Source organism: Grampus griseus (genome assembly GCF_964374135.1).
Source record: "Grampus griseus genome assembly, chromosome: 13".
NCBI classification, from domain to species: domain Eukaryota; kingdom Metazoa; phylum Chordata; class Mammalia; order Artiodactyla; family Delphinidae; genus Grampus; species Grampus griseus.
Window position 1 is genome coordinate 20,539,455 of NC_139007.1, and position 17,054 is coordinate 20,556,508.

A 17,054-nucleotide genomic window follows, 5' to 3' on the forward strand; every position below is an offset into this window, starting at 1 on the left:
AATTTAAAAATATCATGCTATAAATGTACTTTTGGTAACCACCATCATTTAAATAAAGAGGGAATGTTTCAATCATTTGAAGCATTCCAGTTGCTCTCACTGTCATTTTTATAAATATGAAACAAAGTGATGAAAACAGGAGGGGCCTAGATACTCGTAAATACTAATAAGTTAATAAATAATATGACTTTACAAATACGTTAGTGGTGAAATCTAAAGAGGAAAAAATAGTATATAAATGCAATTAAAAAAATCTTTTTATTTAGCCAGAATGCCTCCCACTCAGGCTGAAAGTGTTATAAAGAATATCATTCGAGAAATAGGACAAGAATGTGCAGCCCATGGAGAGATTGTTTCTGAAACTCTGGTTGCTTTTATGGTAAGAATGAATATTTTTGTGAATTACTGCTTTATTAAAAAATGTGTTTAAGCGGTGCCCATTTTCCTCTTAAAATTCTGTGGTGTTTTCCTAACTGTTGTTCCGTTGAAAACATCCTGAGACCGTTGGACAAGTTAGCCAAAAATATATATTTTTAAGTCTATAAAGCATGTTAGTTCTCGATTTAGGAGACTGATTTAGAAGATCTTGATAAGTTTTAGAAACATCAATAATGTTTTCCTATGTGGGAGTTTTTTTAAGATGTATTTTTGTTCACTGTTGTAAAAATTACTGATTGCCTTCATCTCGGAGAGGCAGCAGTGAGCGATGGCGTGAAGCCAGATCTTAATTCCCTGCCCAGGAGTTGAACCTGGGTAGCCTGGATGAAAACCAGGAATCCTAGCCACCAGACCAGCAAGGGCTAGAGGCTAGAAGCTATTTTTCCCTGGCTCTTGCCCCCAGTGGAAAACGCATTTCTCACGGAGGCAAAAACTGTAAAAACAGGTAGAAAGTTTATTATTAGAGACATAGCACAACAACAAGTGGGGGAGCACACGGAGAAACAGTTTGTTTAGTTAAGACAGAAGCTAGGCAGGGACTTCCCTGGTGGCGCAGTGGTTAAGAATCTGCCTGCCAATGCAGGGGACACGGGTTTGAGCCCTGGTCCCAGAAGATCCCACATGCTGCGGAGCAGCTAAGCCCGTGTGCCACAACTACTGAGCCCATGTGCCGCAACTAGTGGAGCCCGTGTGCTTAGAGCCTGTGCCCTGCAACAAGAGAAGCCACCACAATGAGAAGCCCACACACCACAATGAAGAGTAGCCCCGCTCGCTGCAACTACAGAAAAGCCTGTGCACAGCAACAAAGACCCAATGCAGCCAAAAATAAACAAATAACTAAATAAATTTATTAAAAAAGAAAAAAAGAAGGTGGGCAGAGATGCACATCTGGAGAGAAAGGGTGTGGGCGTCCTCCTTAATGAGGAGGAGTGCGGTAAACGGGCAGTTAAATCATTTATGTAGGTCAGTTCTTCCAGGTCTTTGCCTTCCTTCTGGCAATCGTCTTTTTACCCCCTGGCTAATTTGTTTCAGGACCCTCTCCCCAGGTGCGCATGCACCTCTCAGCCAAGATGGATCTCGATGCAAAGGCATCTGGGAGAAGCAAGACTCATTGTGGCCTGGCATTGTCCACTGACTTATTTATTTATTTTTTTTTTCGGTACGCGGGCCTCTCACTGCTAGTGGCCTCTCCCATTGCGGAGCACAGGCTCCGGACGCGCAGGCCCAGCGGCCATGGCTCACGGGCCCAGCTGCTCCACGGCATGTGGGATCTTCCCAGACCGGGGCACGAACCCTCATCCCCTGCATCGGCAGGCGAACTCTCAACCACTGCACCACCAGGGAAGCCCTGTCCCCTGACTTTTGACCCCCCAAGGAGACTTTCTGCGCACGCCTAGTGACTCCCTTGCCCCAAGGGTGGGGTGGGAGGGAAGCAGAGATCCCTTGATCCTTTACTCAAACAAGTTTGTGCCCCTCTTTGTTCTCACCATTACTGTTATCTTAAGGCATCCCCAAGAGACAAAACTTGGCTATTTACCCTGTCCCTGTGGTAGCTTCCATTTCGGAGAGTAAATAGGAGACTGATTTTAAATGTCTAACCTGGAGCCCATCTAACTCCTGTCTCAGGAAATGCAAACAGGAGACTAGCTGTAAGTGCCTGGCCTGAAGCCCACTTTTTGCTGCCCTATGAAATGTAAGCAGGAGGCTAGAGGTAAATGCTTAGCCTGGAGCCCATCTGTCTCCTGCCTCAGTCTCTCTACTCTTGCTTTTGTTTTAACAATACACAATAAAAAATACGATAAATATATTCAGTTTCCCAATGTAAAATCTAGCCATTGCTTTCAACCTGTTTCTCCATGTCCTTTTTCTAACACCATGTTCAGATTTGATGCTTATTGCTCCCTTTCTTCAGCCTCTAATGGTTATAAGAAAATCAGCTGAATAATCAACTGCTGGGTAGTCAAGAGGAAGTTATCTAAAAAATGGAAAATTGTTAAACTAATTTTGTAGTAACATGAAATAAATTGAATGGACTCTTTCCTACTCTCAGGTGAAAGCTGTTGTCCTGGACCCAAGTAATGGCTTTAACACGGATAGAACTCTCGTGAAAGGTGATGTGCAGAAACTTGTAAAGGTGATTATCCAGCAGTTCTCAAATTTTGAATTATTACTTGCAATTCTAAATGTAGTATTTGTGTTGGTCAATATTGCCTTCAGCTCCGTGAAAGAAAACCCCACCAAATCGTGGTGCAGACAAATGAGAGTTTTATTTTTTCTCATAAAACGAAGTCTAGAGGTACATAGGCTATTTTTCCTGACTTCCTGGGTCACCATCATGCATGTGTTTTCACCCCAGGGTCACAAGATAGCTCTCCCACCTCTAGGCAGGCATAAGGTAAGAGGACAGAGGTCAAAATGTGTGTGCAGTTGGGTCTGTCACTTTCTTTTCGGAAAATAACAGGCTTTCCCAGAATCCCTCCCGTCTGTTTGCATTTATTGACTAGAATGATACTGCAAGTGAGCCTGGGATATTGATTTGTTTTTTCTTTCCTTTTTTAGCTGACCAAGTCTTTGCCTTAATCCAAACTGGGGCTTTGTTAGTAAGGAAGGAGGGGTATGGATACTGGCAGGTAGCAGTGTCTGCCACAGTATTTCAGAGACATCTTGTTATTAATCTAATGTTACATTGAGAACATTATTAACTGACTTGTCATATACTGTAAAATTATAGTACTAAATTAAGATTCATATCATTATTGATTCAATGTAATTTGTGTTTTTCAATTCGAAGGGAAAAATTGAACCCAGAGCAAAGAATTCATCGTTAGAATCAAGTAGGTGTGCCTGAAAAGCAATTTTAAGAACTAAAGAGGGCAGGAACTTTAGACATTGTTAATTTTTTCATATATTTTAAGTTTGACTCACTGGGTTTAGATGCTTAAATATTTATTTTCTAGATATTCCTCAATGTATTTCCTAAAATTTCAACATTTATCTTTTTCTTCCTGGGCTTAATGATTTTAATTCCCTCCTTCACACAAAAGACTTGAAACAAGCTTTCCCAGACTTGTACGTGATATTTTCTGAGCTCAGACAAATGGGAGAGAAAATTTTCATCATCTCTATCTACTCGCACAGCCAGCAGTTCACATAGTGGAGTGCAGGTCTGTCTGCAGATGCTGGAGGGTCAGGAAGAGCTTTGGAAGCTTGGAGCTGGGGAATATGTCATTACAATAACTGTGCAGAAGAGACTCCATGATTCTCTAAGGCAGCTGAGAGCTGGGTCTTTCTGTGCTGAATCTGAGAATGTGGTATAAGGCCTGTTTTTAGCGATAGGGGAAATGACTGATGGTTATTCAGAAATTTGATTGGACAGCCGTGGAGGAGAATCAAGGAGGGGCAGAAAATGTTTTTCTCCTTTTCATGGCTCAAGAAGAGTTTTGGTTTTTTTTTCTCCCTCCAACTCAACCAAGTTGGAAAGAATCAAGCTCAATATACTTTTTCTTTAAATTTATTTTTTTATTGAAGTATAGTTGATTTACAATGTTGTGTTAATTTCTGCTGTACAGCAAAGTGACTCAGTTATACACTTATATACATTCTTTTTTATATTCTTTTCCATTATGGTTTATGCCAGGATATTGAATATAGTTCCCTGTGCTCAATATACTTTTAATATGACAGGTACATTAACTGTCAATTTATATAATAATTCAAGTGATAAAGATTGTTTTCTTTTTTCTCAATTAAAAATCATGTTGATGAGCTAGTCTGTGCATTTGTAAAGTCTGTGCTTGGAACGCCACTTCTCCACCTGGAGGGGTCCAGGTGCATGGGTTCCCTAAAGATAATGTTCCGTCCTCACTCCTGCTTTCCCCTCTTCCTCCTCCCAGGAAAGGAGGGTTGGTGGCCTGGGAGTTGGGTTGAGGGTTGGTGTTGATGTGCCCGCTGGGTACAGACATAATATAAGTCTAACAGGTGAGATGGGGGAAGACTGGGCTTGGGGGGTGCAGAAGAGAGAAGAAAAGAAAAATTCAGGTGATCCTCTATTCTAAAGGCAAAGCAGAGAAGGGATGAGCCATCTATGTTTGGGGAAAAACAGGAGAAGATGGACCAGAGGAAGAAATTTTGAAACAGAAGGTAGAGCCAGAGAAAGTCTGTGAGCAGGGGGCGTAGCCGCAGCAGCGTTTTATAAAATGCACATGACCTCCATCATCAGCAAAAAAGAGTGTTAGGCTCAGATAAACAGTAATGAGGGGACTTCCCTGGTGGCGCAGTGGTTAAGAACCCTCCTGCCAATGCAGGGGTCATGGGTTCGAGCCCTGGTCCGGGAAGATCCCACATGCCGCGGAGTAACTAAGCCCGTGCGTCACAACTACTGAGCCTGCGCTCTAAAGCCCGTGAGCCACAACTACTGAGCCCATGTGCCACAACTACTGAAGCTCATGTGCCACAACTACTGAAGCCCACACGCCTAGAGCCCGTGCTCCACAACAAGAGAAGCCACTGCAACGAGAAGCCTTATCACCAGAAAAGTAAGAGTAGCCCCCGCTCGCCACAACTAGAGAAAGCCCGCGTGCAGCAACGAAGACCAAACACAGCCAAAAATAAATAAAACAAACAAACAATAAACAAAAACAAAAACAAAACAGTAATAAAGGGACTCAGGAAGAGCTGTAGACAGGAGCATAAGCATCATGGTGCATTCACCCACATTCAGGCTGCAGAGACTAAGCAAAAGGTCAAGTTCCTTGCCTCCAACTAGACTATTAGTCACTTGGGTATGGTAATATTGGTTAACTCAGGGGGAGTAGCTTATTACTTAATAAATGTTGTTGGTTAAGTAAACTATAAAGCGTAAAGTCCTTAATGACAAAAAACATAATAAAAGTGGTCATTGGTAGATAAATACCAGAAATAATGGCTTTGATGTTGCTCTTTGATTTTGAGAATAACTTTGGAAAACACTTCTGATTTTTTCAGAAAATATAACTGGAAGCATGTATGTGATTTTCTTTTTTAGCTTTGTGTGACTCGGCTATTGGACAGTAAAAATCCTTCCCTGGACACCATTAAGATGCAAGTCTATTTTGATATGAATTATACAAGTCGAGGTAACATATATCTACCGATTTTGATACCCTTTTAAATAAGATTCATATTGTATTTCAGGTAATAAGGGTGTTGACTTAAAAAATGTTCACAACCTAAAAGCTGATTGTTATGTTTTATTCAGCGGGAAATTTTAGGACTTCAAGCCGGGGGGAGACAGCATCTCAAGTAACCCTGAGAGAACTGCTCTGAGGAGGGAAGGTGGGGGGGAGTCAGGTTATATAGAAGTTTTGCAACAAAGGGCAGATAGTCTAATGTCAAAAGAGTATTGTTAATTAAAGGGAACTGATATCCCAAATTAAGGAAATTAGGGCTTTTCTTTGTATGAGAAGATGCAAGAGTCTGGGCTCACTGATATGGACCTCAGCTGTCTGGAGCCAGTATCCTGTGTTTTCACATCCTGAATTTCCTCAGGGCTCACCGTGGGGAGTGGCTGCAGTCTGATGGCTGCTAGATGGCAGGTATTCTTTCCTTCCAGAGTTCCCTCAGGGCTCACCAGCTCACACTGGGGGGCTGCAAGTGCTGATGACTGTGACATCCTTTGTTTACTGAGATGGCAGGCAATATTCCATTTCTCAAGGGCTTCATTTGGTTGACCAAGAACAATTTAACTTTTTCGTTTATCTTTTGAAATTTTTTCCAACTTTGAAGAATGTAGTAATGTTGGAGATGCTAACTGAGAAGAACACCAATGGCCTTTGTGAGTGTCAAAAGTTTCCAAGTCTATTGTGTTTTGACTATTATACCACTAATACATAATAACTTAAATTAAAGCAACCAGCTCACTGAAGTTAAAATTTTTTAATTTGCTGATTTTATTTTTCCTGGTTTATATTATTATCGTATAATGCTTACCTAAATTATGTAACTTACCCAAAAATGAAGTGACTGATGAGAAATTTAAGCTTAGAACATATTTCCTTATGTAAATAGTTTCTTACATACATCAAAAATAAACTGGAGGGCTTCCCTGGTGGCACAGTGGTTGAGAGTCTGCCTGCCGATGCAGGGGACACGGGTTCGTGCCCCGATCTGGGAAGATCCCACATACTGCGGAGCGGCTGGGCCCGTGAGCCATGGCCACTGAGCTTGTGCGTCCGGAGCCTGTGCTCCGCAATGGGAGAGGCCACAACAGTGAGAGGCCTGCGTACTGCAAAAAATAAAAAAATAAAAAATAAAAATAAACTGGAAAGAAGAGAAAAAAGGAAATGAAATTTCTCTGTAGACTACATTGCCTCTGCCCCACTGTAATTCAATCATTATTAACCATTTGGTGATTTTTGTTGTCTTTTTTTCCCTCTCTGAATTAACCTTTCAGTTATGCTACATGTGTAAAATCATATATCTTGCTTTTTTGATCAGTAATAATATTTTAGAACAATAAATAATAGTGGAATTGATGATGTAATTTAGATTTTTCTTACTTTCAAAGTTTGAGTTGTTTTTGTGGTAAGATTATAGCTATGAACTGGGCATGGTTGATATGTTAATTATTGCCCTTGTTATAGGGTGTCTTATTGACTTAGTTGCAAGAATTATAGTGCTGGTGAACTGCGGCTCCTTCCACGATTAAGCCTAAACCTCACTGTATTACAGGAAGAAGGGAGAGGGATACCATTCTTGATGCAACATCATATTACAGTAATGATATTCAAAGGAAATTTATCTAGAACTAAAATAGAAGTACACATAATTGAAGAGGAATATTTATACTACCTATATGGATATTTATTTTAGATGTGTTTACATACGGTATACTACACCTACTTACCTAGAGAGTATAGATAGTACAATATTTATACTGTATGTGTTTATAATATATATTATAAATTGTCTTGTGTACTTTCTGCTTAAGTAGGAGGTTTTAGCCCTATCTGCTATTACGTTTGGATTGTCTGTTTAAAGGCTTACGTGTTTTGATAAAGCATGCCATTTAAATCGCGGTAGTAAATCTTTCCCACTAGATTTTTGTCTTGAGGTTACTTGCTGGCCACTGTTCATTTTTGCTTACTACATCTTACGAAAATACTTGTTTTCATGCAGTAGAATTGCCATACCAAGCCATTTTTTCCTCTGGTCCTATTTTCTTTTTTAAAAAATTTTATTTATTATTATTATTTTGGCTGTGTTGGGTCTTCGTTGCTGCATGCAGGCTTTCTCTAGTTGCGGCGGGCGGGGGCTGCTCTTCCTTGTGGTGCGTGGGCTTCTCATTGCCGTGGCTTCTCTTGTTGTGGAGCATGGGCTTCAGTAGCTGTGGCATGTGGGCTCAGTAGTTGTGACTCGTGGGCTCTAGAGTGCAGGCTCAGTAGTTGTGGTGCACGGGCTTAGTTGCTCTGCCGTATGTGGGATCTTCCTGGACCAGGGTTCAAACCTGTGTCCCCTGCATTAGCAGGCGGATTCTTAACCACTGCACCACCAGGGAAGCCCCTGGTCCTATTTTCTTATGTGAGAAGAATTCTAAGTATCAATATACGGAACATTGTCCTTTGCCAATTTTAGAGGAATTTCTCGAAGAACATCACCGGGTCATAGAGTCTAGATTAAGCTCTGTTAGCAGAGAAATTACAGATAGTCGAGCGTGTGTTCGAGAAGAACTGGAAAGCCTCTACCGCAAGATCGTCAGCTACGTGTTACTGCGCTCTGGGCTGGGGTCCCCAACAGACATCAAGATTGTCAGAGAGGCAACAGGTAAAAAATATACACCATTTCCATTCCATCCATGAACATACATGAACATAGTATCTTATAAAATATGTTGAATTATAAGTATTGAAGATTTCTTCTTTTATCTGAAAAAAAATTAGCACAAAGAAGAGGTTAAAATTTACCCCAGATTTTTTTTACACAATGTATCAACACTAAAACTCAAGTAGCACTTTTGGGAAGTGAATATTGTTAATCTTCTTAGAGCTGTAGGTACCTAGGGGCCTATTACAATGTTTCACTACAGAAACATTGGCAGTATGATTAACCAGGCTGATTGGGGAACGGGGACTGCTGGGAGAGGAGATTTCCTACTGATGAAAGGCGTTGAGTCTGTCACCTAGGATGGATGATGGGAAATGGCACTGTTTTATCCTCAGGAAATACTTGCCCACTTTCGTACTTTAAGATAAGGAATAGGCAATATCTCTAATCTTCCCGTGGCTTTCTTCCATAATTATTTTAAAGCATCATTTTTTTTCTACTCAGGGCCCTAATTAGAAAGCTTATTTTAATGCCCATTGCCAAAAAATTACTGATGGATGCTTAATTATGAAAATAGACATGAGGCAATGGCATCATTTTCAGTAGCTCAGCTTTCTTGATAAATGCTAAATTTTGCCATGTATTCTGGAAGCAGGTATCAGACATTTAAAGAATCATCTAAGTAACTCTATAAAGACAAGCCCCTTAACTTTCTGCTGAAAGGAACTTGTTTTTTACGTTCTGATATCTTTACTTACCATTTTGTGGTCTTTATTGTGGTCTGTTTTAGCTGCCCTACAGAGTGTTTTTCCTCAGGCTGAGCTTGGGACATTTCTAACTCTTTCTAAGAAGGACAGAGAACGCCAGCTGAAAGAGCTCACCATGATTGTTACTGGAATTCGTTTATTTAACCGAGACTGTGGAAAGGGAGGAGAAGGCATTGATGACTGTAGGTATATCATTAAGTTAATTCTATAGGTTAGGTAAGTTTAAAATTTAATGGGAACAGAGGAGAATAATTCACAGTACACCACTGGCATTCTTAGATTCAAGGTTTGCAGTTTTGACCATCCCTTAGGTATAGCTACTGTTCATAATGTGTAGCAATTTTTCATTTTATTGGGGCAAGACCTTAAATTTTATGTACCCTGAAGCTAGTATGGGAGCATGAATCAGTAAAAGGATTGAGAGGGCCTTCTGGAGGCCAGCCTCCCCAGGTCAGTGGGGCTTTGTGTTCTTTACTCCAAGTCAAATAACCAAAAGGGAATAAAATTCAGTGATTTAAAAAATAAAAATCACCCTGAAAAGCAAACCATTGTTGATGTGGTTAATGGAATGAAATGGTCCAAGAGGAGATATCTGCAAGTCTGTAAACTCAGGAGCCTCTACTATGCTGTTATATACTTAATGCATTCATTATCTGTAAGTTTGAAAGTACTCATTGAAATATTTGCTCAAAGACCTACCAGTAGAAGTAACTTCCTTATGCATTTGGTACACACATAGGCCCACTGAGAAGGTGTTAGTGTCTTTTTACCAGATCACTGATCTAGTACAATAAGGTAGTTTTTTTTGCAATTTAAAAACTGTTCTAAAAAGTCAATTCCCATTCTTCATAAAGTTTCCTGTCTTGCTAGACAATTCTGTTATTTTTCAGTATCCCAGTGAGTTTCTTAAGTGGTACACTTCTATTTTCTTTTTTACCAGTAGTAAAGAAGGTACACAGAAGGAGAGACACAGGGGCTTTTCTAGAGGCACATAGTTAATACAGCACATGACACCAACGCCTGTCTATTCTTTAGCATCTCCTATATTTTAGTAGCAAAAGCTGATCTGCTTTAACTTTTGCTTATTATTCTGGTAATGTCTTCTTGTTTTTTGAATATGCCTCCTTATTGTTAATTTGGTTGAGGAAAAAAACTAACTCAACCTAATGTTTAAATATGACCACTTTCTAGCCTTTTTCTTCTGAACCTTTTTAGATTGCCTCATGTCTCTCTTATTATACCTCTCAAACCAGTGCCAGCTATTCTACAGGAAGCAATCCCAGCCACCACTCAGCATGTTGATTCCCAGCTTGAGGTGGTCCAGGACCAGGCATACCGCTACACAGCCATCCTCGAGAAAGTAGCAGAGAACCCACTCTTGAGTCAAGAACTTCAGCCCTATATGTTAAAAGAAGCACTATATAACGTGCGACAATATGAGTTCTTCCTTCAGATCATTTTGGTGAGTTAATCTCATAAGAGCTGGTCTTTCCCACAGAATTCAGCCTCTTTGTATATATATTCTTTGCTTTGAATTAAATATTTAGTTTAATTTTTAAAAAACCCACTGGTTAGACAAAGATTTTTTTTTAAAGTAGAGTTGATTTACAATATTGTGTTAATTTCTGCTGTACAGCAAAGTGATTGAGATATATATATATATATATATGTATATACACATAACACACACATTCTTCTTTTGTATTCTTTTCTATTATGGTGTATCATAGGATATTGAATATAGTTCCCTGTGCTATACAGTAGGACCTTGTTGTTTATTGCCACCTCTTTATATATTATGGGGTGAAAACAAAAGATAGAACCAGGTCGTTGATAAAGAAGGCAACCTTAATAACTGCTCAGTATATATCGCATCTGTAGGATCAAGAACTAAAATAGAAATGGGAAAGTTGGATGTTGATATTAATGAAGATGTGTTGGCAGGAATGGATTTTGGGTAGTTGATTCTCTTTGTTCCTCGGTAATATGATTGTTGCATGGTTGCCGTAGTTAAGCAGGTATGTGTGTATATATATAAGCAATGCTGCATTGTTTGCCTTCATTCAGAGCAAGTGTCTAACATATAGTTTGGCAGGTTGTTGGCACTCAAAGAACTTTTATGTAATTATTTGTTCTAATTGTAAAAATTGATAGAAAAGATTTTTATTTCTGGTGTTTTTAGATCTAATGAACAAGCCAAGCACTATCCCCAGAGAGCTGGAAAATATGAAGTGATAAGTGTGGGTCCTGCAGCCAGACTGCGTGGGTTCTAATCCCGACTTTGCCACTTACGAAATCTGTGTCCTTGACCAAGTTGCTTGACCTCTCTGTGCCTTAGTTCCCACGTTTGTAAAAAGGGGTCATTGATAGTTTCCACTAGGTAAATAAGGTAGAACAGTGCTTGCAGACAGTGAGAGCTCAGTAAACAGATGATGATGATGATGATGATGACAGTGTTTATTACCATCATCATCATCGGGGCATTAGCAGAACAGCTCTGATTTCATCTCAGTAGGGGCACAAGCTGAAGACCTCTTATTTTTCTAAACAATATCTCATTTCCAAGCCCTCTGTTGCTCGTGTTATTAGAAAGTTCACATTCTGGTCTTAACACTCTTTATGACTGTCTCATACTCCTTTCAGTCAGGGTCAGGATGAGTTTTCTTAACCTTCTGACTTTTTTGCTGGTTAATCAGTGTTTCTTTTTGTTGTTGTTGTTTTTGTTGAGATATACTTGATTTACAATGTTGTATTAGTTTCAGGTGTACGACGTAGTCATTCAAAATTTTATAGATTATACTTCATTTATAGTTATTATAGAATATTGTCTACGTTCCCTGTGCTGTATAATATATCCTTGTAGTTTATTTATTTTATACATAGTAGTTTGTACCTCTTAATCCCCTACGCTTATCATGCCCTTCCCCCCTCCCCTCTTTCCAATGGTAACCACTCATTTTTTCTCTATATCTGTGAGTCTGCTTCTTTTTTTAATATTCACTACTTTGTTTTATTTTGTAGATTCTGCGTATAAGTGGCAACATACAGTACTTGTCTTTCTCTGTTTGACTTATTTCACTAAGCATGATACCTTCTAAGTCCATCCATGCTGTTGCAGATGGCAAAATTTCATTCTTTTTTATGGCTGACAAGGATATGATAGTTTTTAGCTATCCAACCTCCCCCATCAATCTACCTTAGTTACAGTTAAGGTTAATTGTTACAGAATGGATACAGTTTAATCGGTATTATCACTAGGTTATAAAATACGTCAGTTTATGTCTAGCTGAAACCTTTTGCTGGGTATGAAATCTATGAATACTCTTTTTTAAAGTCACATTATTTGAACAGATATTAATATGCTTTTTGGAAGTATTGATTTTGATGCAAAGTTTTTCTTTTGCCAATGCTACATTCAGTTTACGTAGACATTTGAAAAATCCAGTTATAGTTTGGGTAAGATAGTTATTGTTTTTTGATCAGGACTTTATCTGCTGCAGTGAACAAATCAAACACTCTGGAAGAGAAAAGGAAGGGGTGATTGCAGTCTTGTTGACTGTCTTAGCTGAGAGAACAGAATTCCATCCTCTGTGGGCTTTTGAAGAGCAGGGCAGTCACCATAGAGAGAAAACCACTTATTGTTATCGTGCAAGTAAATGTCGCGTGACACACAACATTTCTTAAAATATGTAAGTCAAGACTTTTGTACACTTCCTCCCCCCAAGCTCTGTCTGCAGGGCCCTTTCATGGCATAGATTATACAGGACTTCTTGATTTTTCTGATAATGCAAGTAAGATAACAGTTAGGTGGAATTTGTGCTTGTTTTAGACTTGTTGAAAAATGTCCATGGAAGAAAGTATGAAAAACTTATAAATTAAAAAGTGAGGGAGAGGAAGAAGAATGCTAGGTTCACATGCTTTCTCCAAGCATTTTTTGGACTGCATTATGATAAGAAAGTTGAAGTGACTTTATTCTTATTTTTTTTCTCCAACAATCTCATTAGAAATATCTTTGTGTTAGGATGCTGTCAAGTTCGTGGTGGCAGATACAGGCTTTTCAAGATGTGAATTTTATCATTGGTAACAAAAACTATCGTTTTCCTGAAGTGACAGACTCATTTCATTTACTCTCAAGAAAATATCTTCCAATAGCTAAGGCTCAAAAACCATAGTTTGTCTGCCAGTTCTTTCAAGTAAAAATGCTGTTCTACTGGAGGGGAAAAAAGGCTATTTCAGCTTGCAATCCAGTCATGTAAGAGAACTATGTGTTTTAATATGCAATAGAACTGTTTTATATACACTTTCTGTTTGATCACACTGATTATTAAAAAGCTGTGCACTTAAAGGTCAAAATTCAGTCAAATTAATACATTTTACTGCATCATCAAGGATAGTGCTAAGTGAAACTAGCTTTTTTATTGAGATACAATTGACATGCAAAATTATATTAGTTTCAGATGTATAGCATAATGATTCCATATATGTATATATTACAAAATGATGGCCACAATAAATCTAGTTAAATTCTTCGCCACATCGTTACATTTTTTTCCTTGTGATGAGAACTGTTAATATCTACTCTCTTACCAACTTTCAATTGTACAATACAGTATTGTTAACCAGTGATAGTCACCATGCTGTACATTACATCCCCACGGCTTATGTATCTTATAAGTGGAAGTTTGTACCTTTTGACCACCTTCACCCATTTTGCCCACTCCCATCCCCCTCCCCTACCTGTGGCAACTACCAATCTGTTCTCTGTATCTATGAGCTCAGTTATTATTATTTTTTAAATTTTTATTTATTTATTTTATTTTTGGCTGTGTTGGGTCTTCGTTTCTGTGCAAGGGCTTTCTCTCGTTGCGGCAAGCGGGGGCCACTCTTCATCGCGGTGCGCGGGCCTCTCACTGTCGCGGCCTCTCTTGTTGCGGAGCACAAACTCCAGACGCGCAGGCTCAGTAGTTGTGGCACATGGGCTTAGTTGCTCCACGGCATGTGGGATCTTCCCAGACCAGGGCTCGAACCCGTGTCCCCTGCATTGGCAGGCAGATTCTCAACCACTGCGCCACCAGGGGAGCCCTATGAGCTCAGTTTTGTTTTTTTTAAGTTTCCACATATAGCAGTAAGGTCCTGCTGTGTATGGCACGGGGAATTATATTCAATACCTTGTAATAACCTATAATGGAAAAGGACCTGAAAAACTTTTATATGTATGACTGAATCACTTTGCTATACATCAGAAACTAACACAACATTGTAAATCAACTGTACTTGAATTAAAAAAAAAGATTCCAGGGACTTCCCTGGTGGTCCAGTGGTAAAGAATCCGCCTTGCAATGCAGGGGACACGGGTTCGATCCCTGGTCAGGGAACTAAGATCCCACATGCCACGGAGCAACTGAAGCCCCCATGCCACAACTACTGAGCCTGTGCGCCTTGACTAGAGAGCCCGTGTGCCACAAACGACAGAGCCCCCACACCCTGGAGCCCGCACACCACAACTACAGAGCCTACCCGCCCAGCCCGCGTGCCACAACTAGAGAAGAGAAAACCCGCACGCCACAATTAGAGAGAAGAGAGAAGACTGCACGCCACAACAAAAGATCCCGCGTGCCTCAGCGAAGACCCCACGTGCCGCAACTAAGACCTGATACAGCCAAAAATAAATAAAAAATAAATCTTTAAAAAAAGAATAAATAAAAATTTTAAGAAAGGTTCCACATGTAAGTGAGATCATATGATATTTGTCTTTGTCTGACTTACTTCACTTAGTAAAATTCCTTCAAGTTTCACTGTTGTTGCTGCAAATGGCAGGACTCCTTGTAAATAATGCTGCAGTGAACATGGGGGCACATATATCTTCTTGAGTTAGTGTTTTTGTTTCCTTCAGACACATGCCCAGAAACGGAATTGTTGGGTGATGTGGTGGTTCTGTTTTTAATTTTTTGAGGAACCTCCCTACTTTTTCCATAGTGGCAGCACCAAAGTTACATTCCCACCAACAGTGCACGTGTGTTCCCTTTTTATCCCCACATCTTTGCCAACGCCTGTTATTTCTCGTCATTTTGATAGTAGCCATTCTGTCAGATGCGAAGTGATATCTCATTGTGGTTTTGATTTGCATTTTCCTGATGATTAGAGATGCTGAGCAATTTTTTGTGTACGTGTTGGCCTTCTGTATGTCTTCTTTGGAAAAATGTCCATGTAGAATTTTTAGTTGGAAAGTTCTTTTTGGTAAAATGCAAACAGGGATTGTTCTAGGACACTATCAGGAAAAATCAAGAAGTTCTGTGTGCCTAATCTGTGAATGGAGCCTGCAAGCATAGCTTAGGGGAGTAGGTCTGGAGTATCTTTACTTATAGTTTTGAAAGAAGTGTTATGTATTGAATGTAACTTTTACTTTGGAGAACATATGCAGAATTATTTCTGTTTCTTGTTGATTGTGTACAAATCTAAAGACTTTAAGGACTGCATTTTCATATTTGATTCCTAAAAGAAAACTAGCAATCAAGGGGAAAAACTCTGAGGGGCAGAGAAGAGACTTATTAGATAGGATAAACAATATGTAAATTATTATTATAAATTTTATTTTAAAGAAATAATGGGAGAATGAGGCAAGAGGAGGGGAGATGCTTAGAGTAGTATGGGTAAAATTGAAACAGGATGCACATTACATTGTGAATAAAAAAATTCATTAGTTGAAATACAATGATGATATCTGATATTTCTTATGAAGTAATAATTTTTGTCATTTAAAAATAGTCTAGTAAAACATATAGTTAGGTTACAGATATCTGAGAATTCAAATGCAGTTTTTTTCTCTTCATGTAATTGTTACTCTTTAACACTGTGCTAATAACCCCATACCACTGCCATTTCTGGTCACATCTTAGGATAAGAGCCCTGGACTCAGACGATCTGGTGTAGAACCATGATTCTGCCCCTCATTAGCTGTGTATTCTTGGGCAATTTACTTACCTTTCTGTACCTTGGTTTTCTTATTTGTACTTACCTCTTTTTGTACTTAACAAGTATTTAATATGGTGCTTAGCACATAATAAGAATAAATGTTAGTAATTATTTCAGATTCAGCATTTAGCACCTTATTTTCAGATTGCTATGGTTGTATGAGAAATATATTCTTTTTCTTTCAATGCTGTGATTTTTAACATTTTCTGCATTCTTGAAAGCAATTTTTAAAAATCTGGGTATCGAAGTAGTTTTCAAAGGAATACCTCATGAATTTTATCTTTGAGGAATGGGAAAATAACAGTTCTAGAAAACTGTGTTAGAGGATCCACTGCTCGGGAATGCAATTATACTGAATATCGAAGAATACCTGTATACATTTGAGAAAAATTATAGCCATTGTATTTCAAAAGATTCATCCATTCAACAAATGTTTCTGGAGTGCCATCCACGTGCCAGTTCTGTTCTTCGTGTTGGGGATACCATGGAGAGCAGAATCCTTGCTCTTACTGAGCTTACTTTCAGGAGATGTGGGGAGCAGGTAGGGCTTAAAACATACATAATGTTTGTAGTAAAATTATAAAAATAATGAATGCCAATTATGTTGTCTTCACAGTCAGATATAATTACTTGTGCTCAAGAAGTGGAAATGATGATAAAGCAGTTAGGAGCCCAACTGGAACAATTACAATTTACTGTAAAATCAAAGACGGCTGTCCCAACATCACAAGTCTTTGTAAGCATTTGTCATCCACTTTGACCTTGTTTAAAAGTGAATGTACTTTTAAGTCCTATAAAGTTGGATCAGAAGTAATTTTAATTTTATTTAATTACTAAAAATATAATATTAGCTTTATATGAGGTGATCCTGTTGTTTTTGGTTATTTTGTAGTAATAATCATATAACCAGGATGTTATAAGTTGGATTCCCTTGGTAGGCCATTGCTACTCAGCGGAGTGCAGATATATATTATAATAACCATAATAACAGTATTATCTGTGGCAGCAAAAAAAATCCATAGTGCAGTGTTGAAAACGTTTTTACAGTAGCTGGTTAAGAAATTGCCTTCAGCACAG

At 38.9% G+C, this 17,054-nt stretch overlaps 1 protein-coding gene across 1 annotated transcript in view; it reads left to right on the forward strand.

The window, feature by feature from the left end:
- Positions 1–266: 266 nt before the first annotated feature.
- Positions 267–17,054, forward strand: part of CFAP206 (cilia and flagella associated protein 206) — a gene marked incomplete at its 3' end in the record, with an annotated part of 29,557 nt that continues 12,769 nt past the window's right edge. The window contains exons 1-7 of the mRNA XM_082669275.1: positions 267–379; positions 2,489–2,572; positions 5,462–5,552; positions 8,050–8,238; positions 9,029–9,187; positions 10,259–10,467; positions 16,594–16,713. Of these exons, the coding sequence (XP_082525401.1) occupies positions 272–379; positions 2,489–2,572; positions 5,462–5,552; positions 8,050–8,238; positions 9,029–9,187; positions 10,259–10,467; positions 16,594–16,713 (960 nt within the window). The 5' untranslated portion in view covers positions 267–271. The remainder of the gene's footprint in view (positions 380–2,488; positions 2,573–5,461; positions 5,553–8,049; positions 8,239–9,028; positions 9,188–10,258; positions 10,468–16,593; positions 16,714–17,054) is intronic.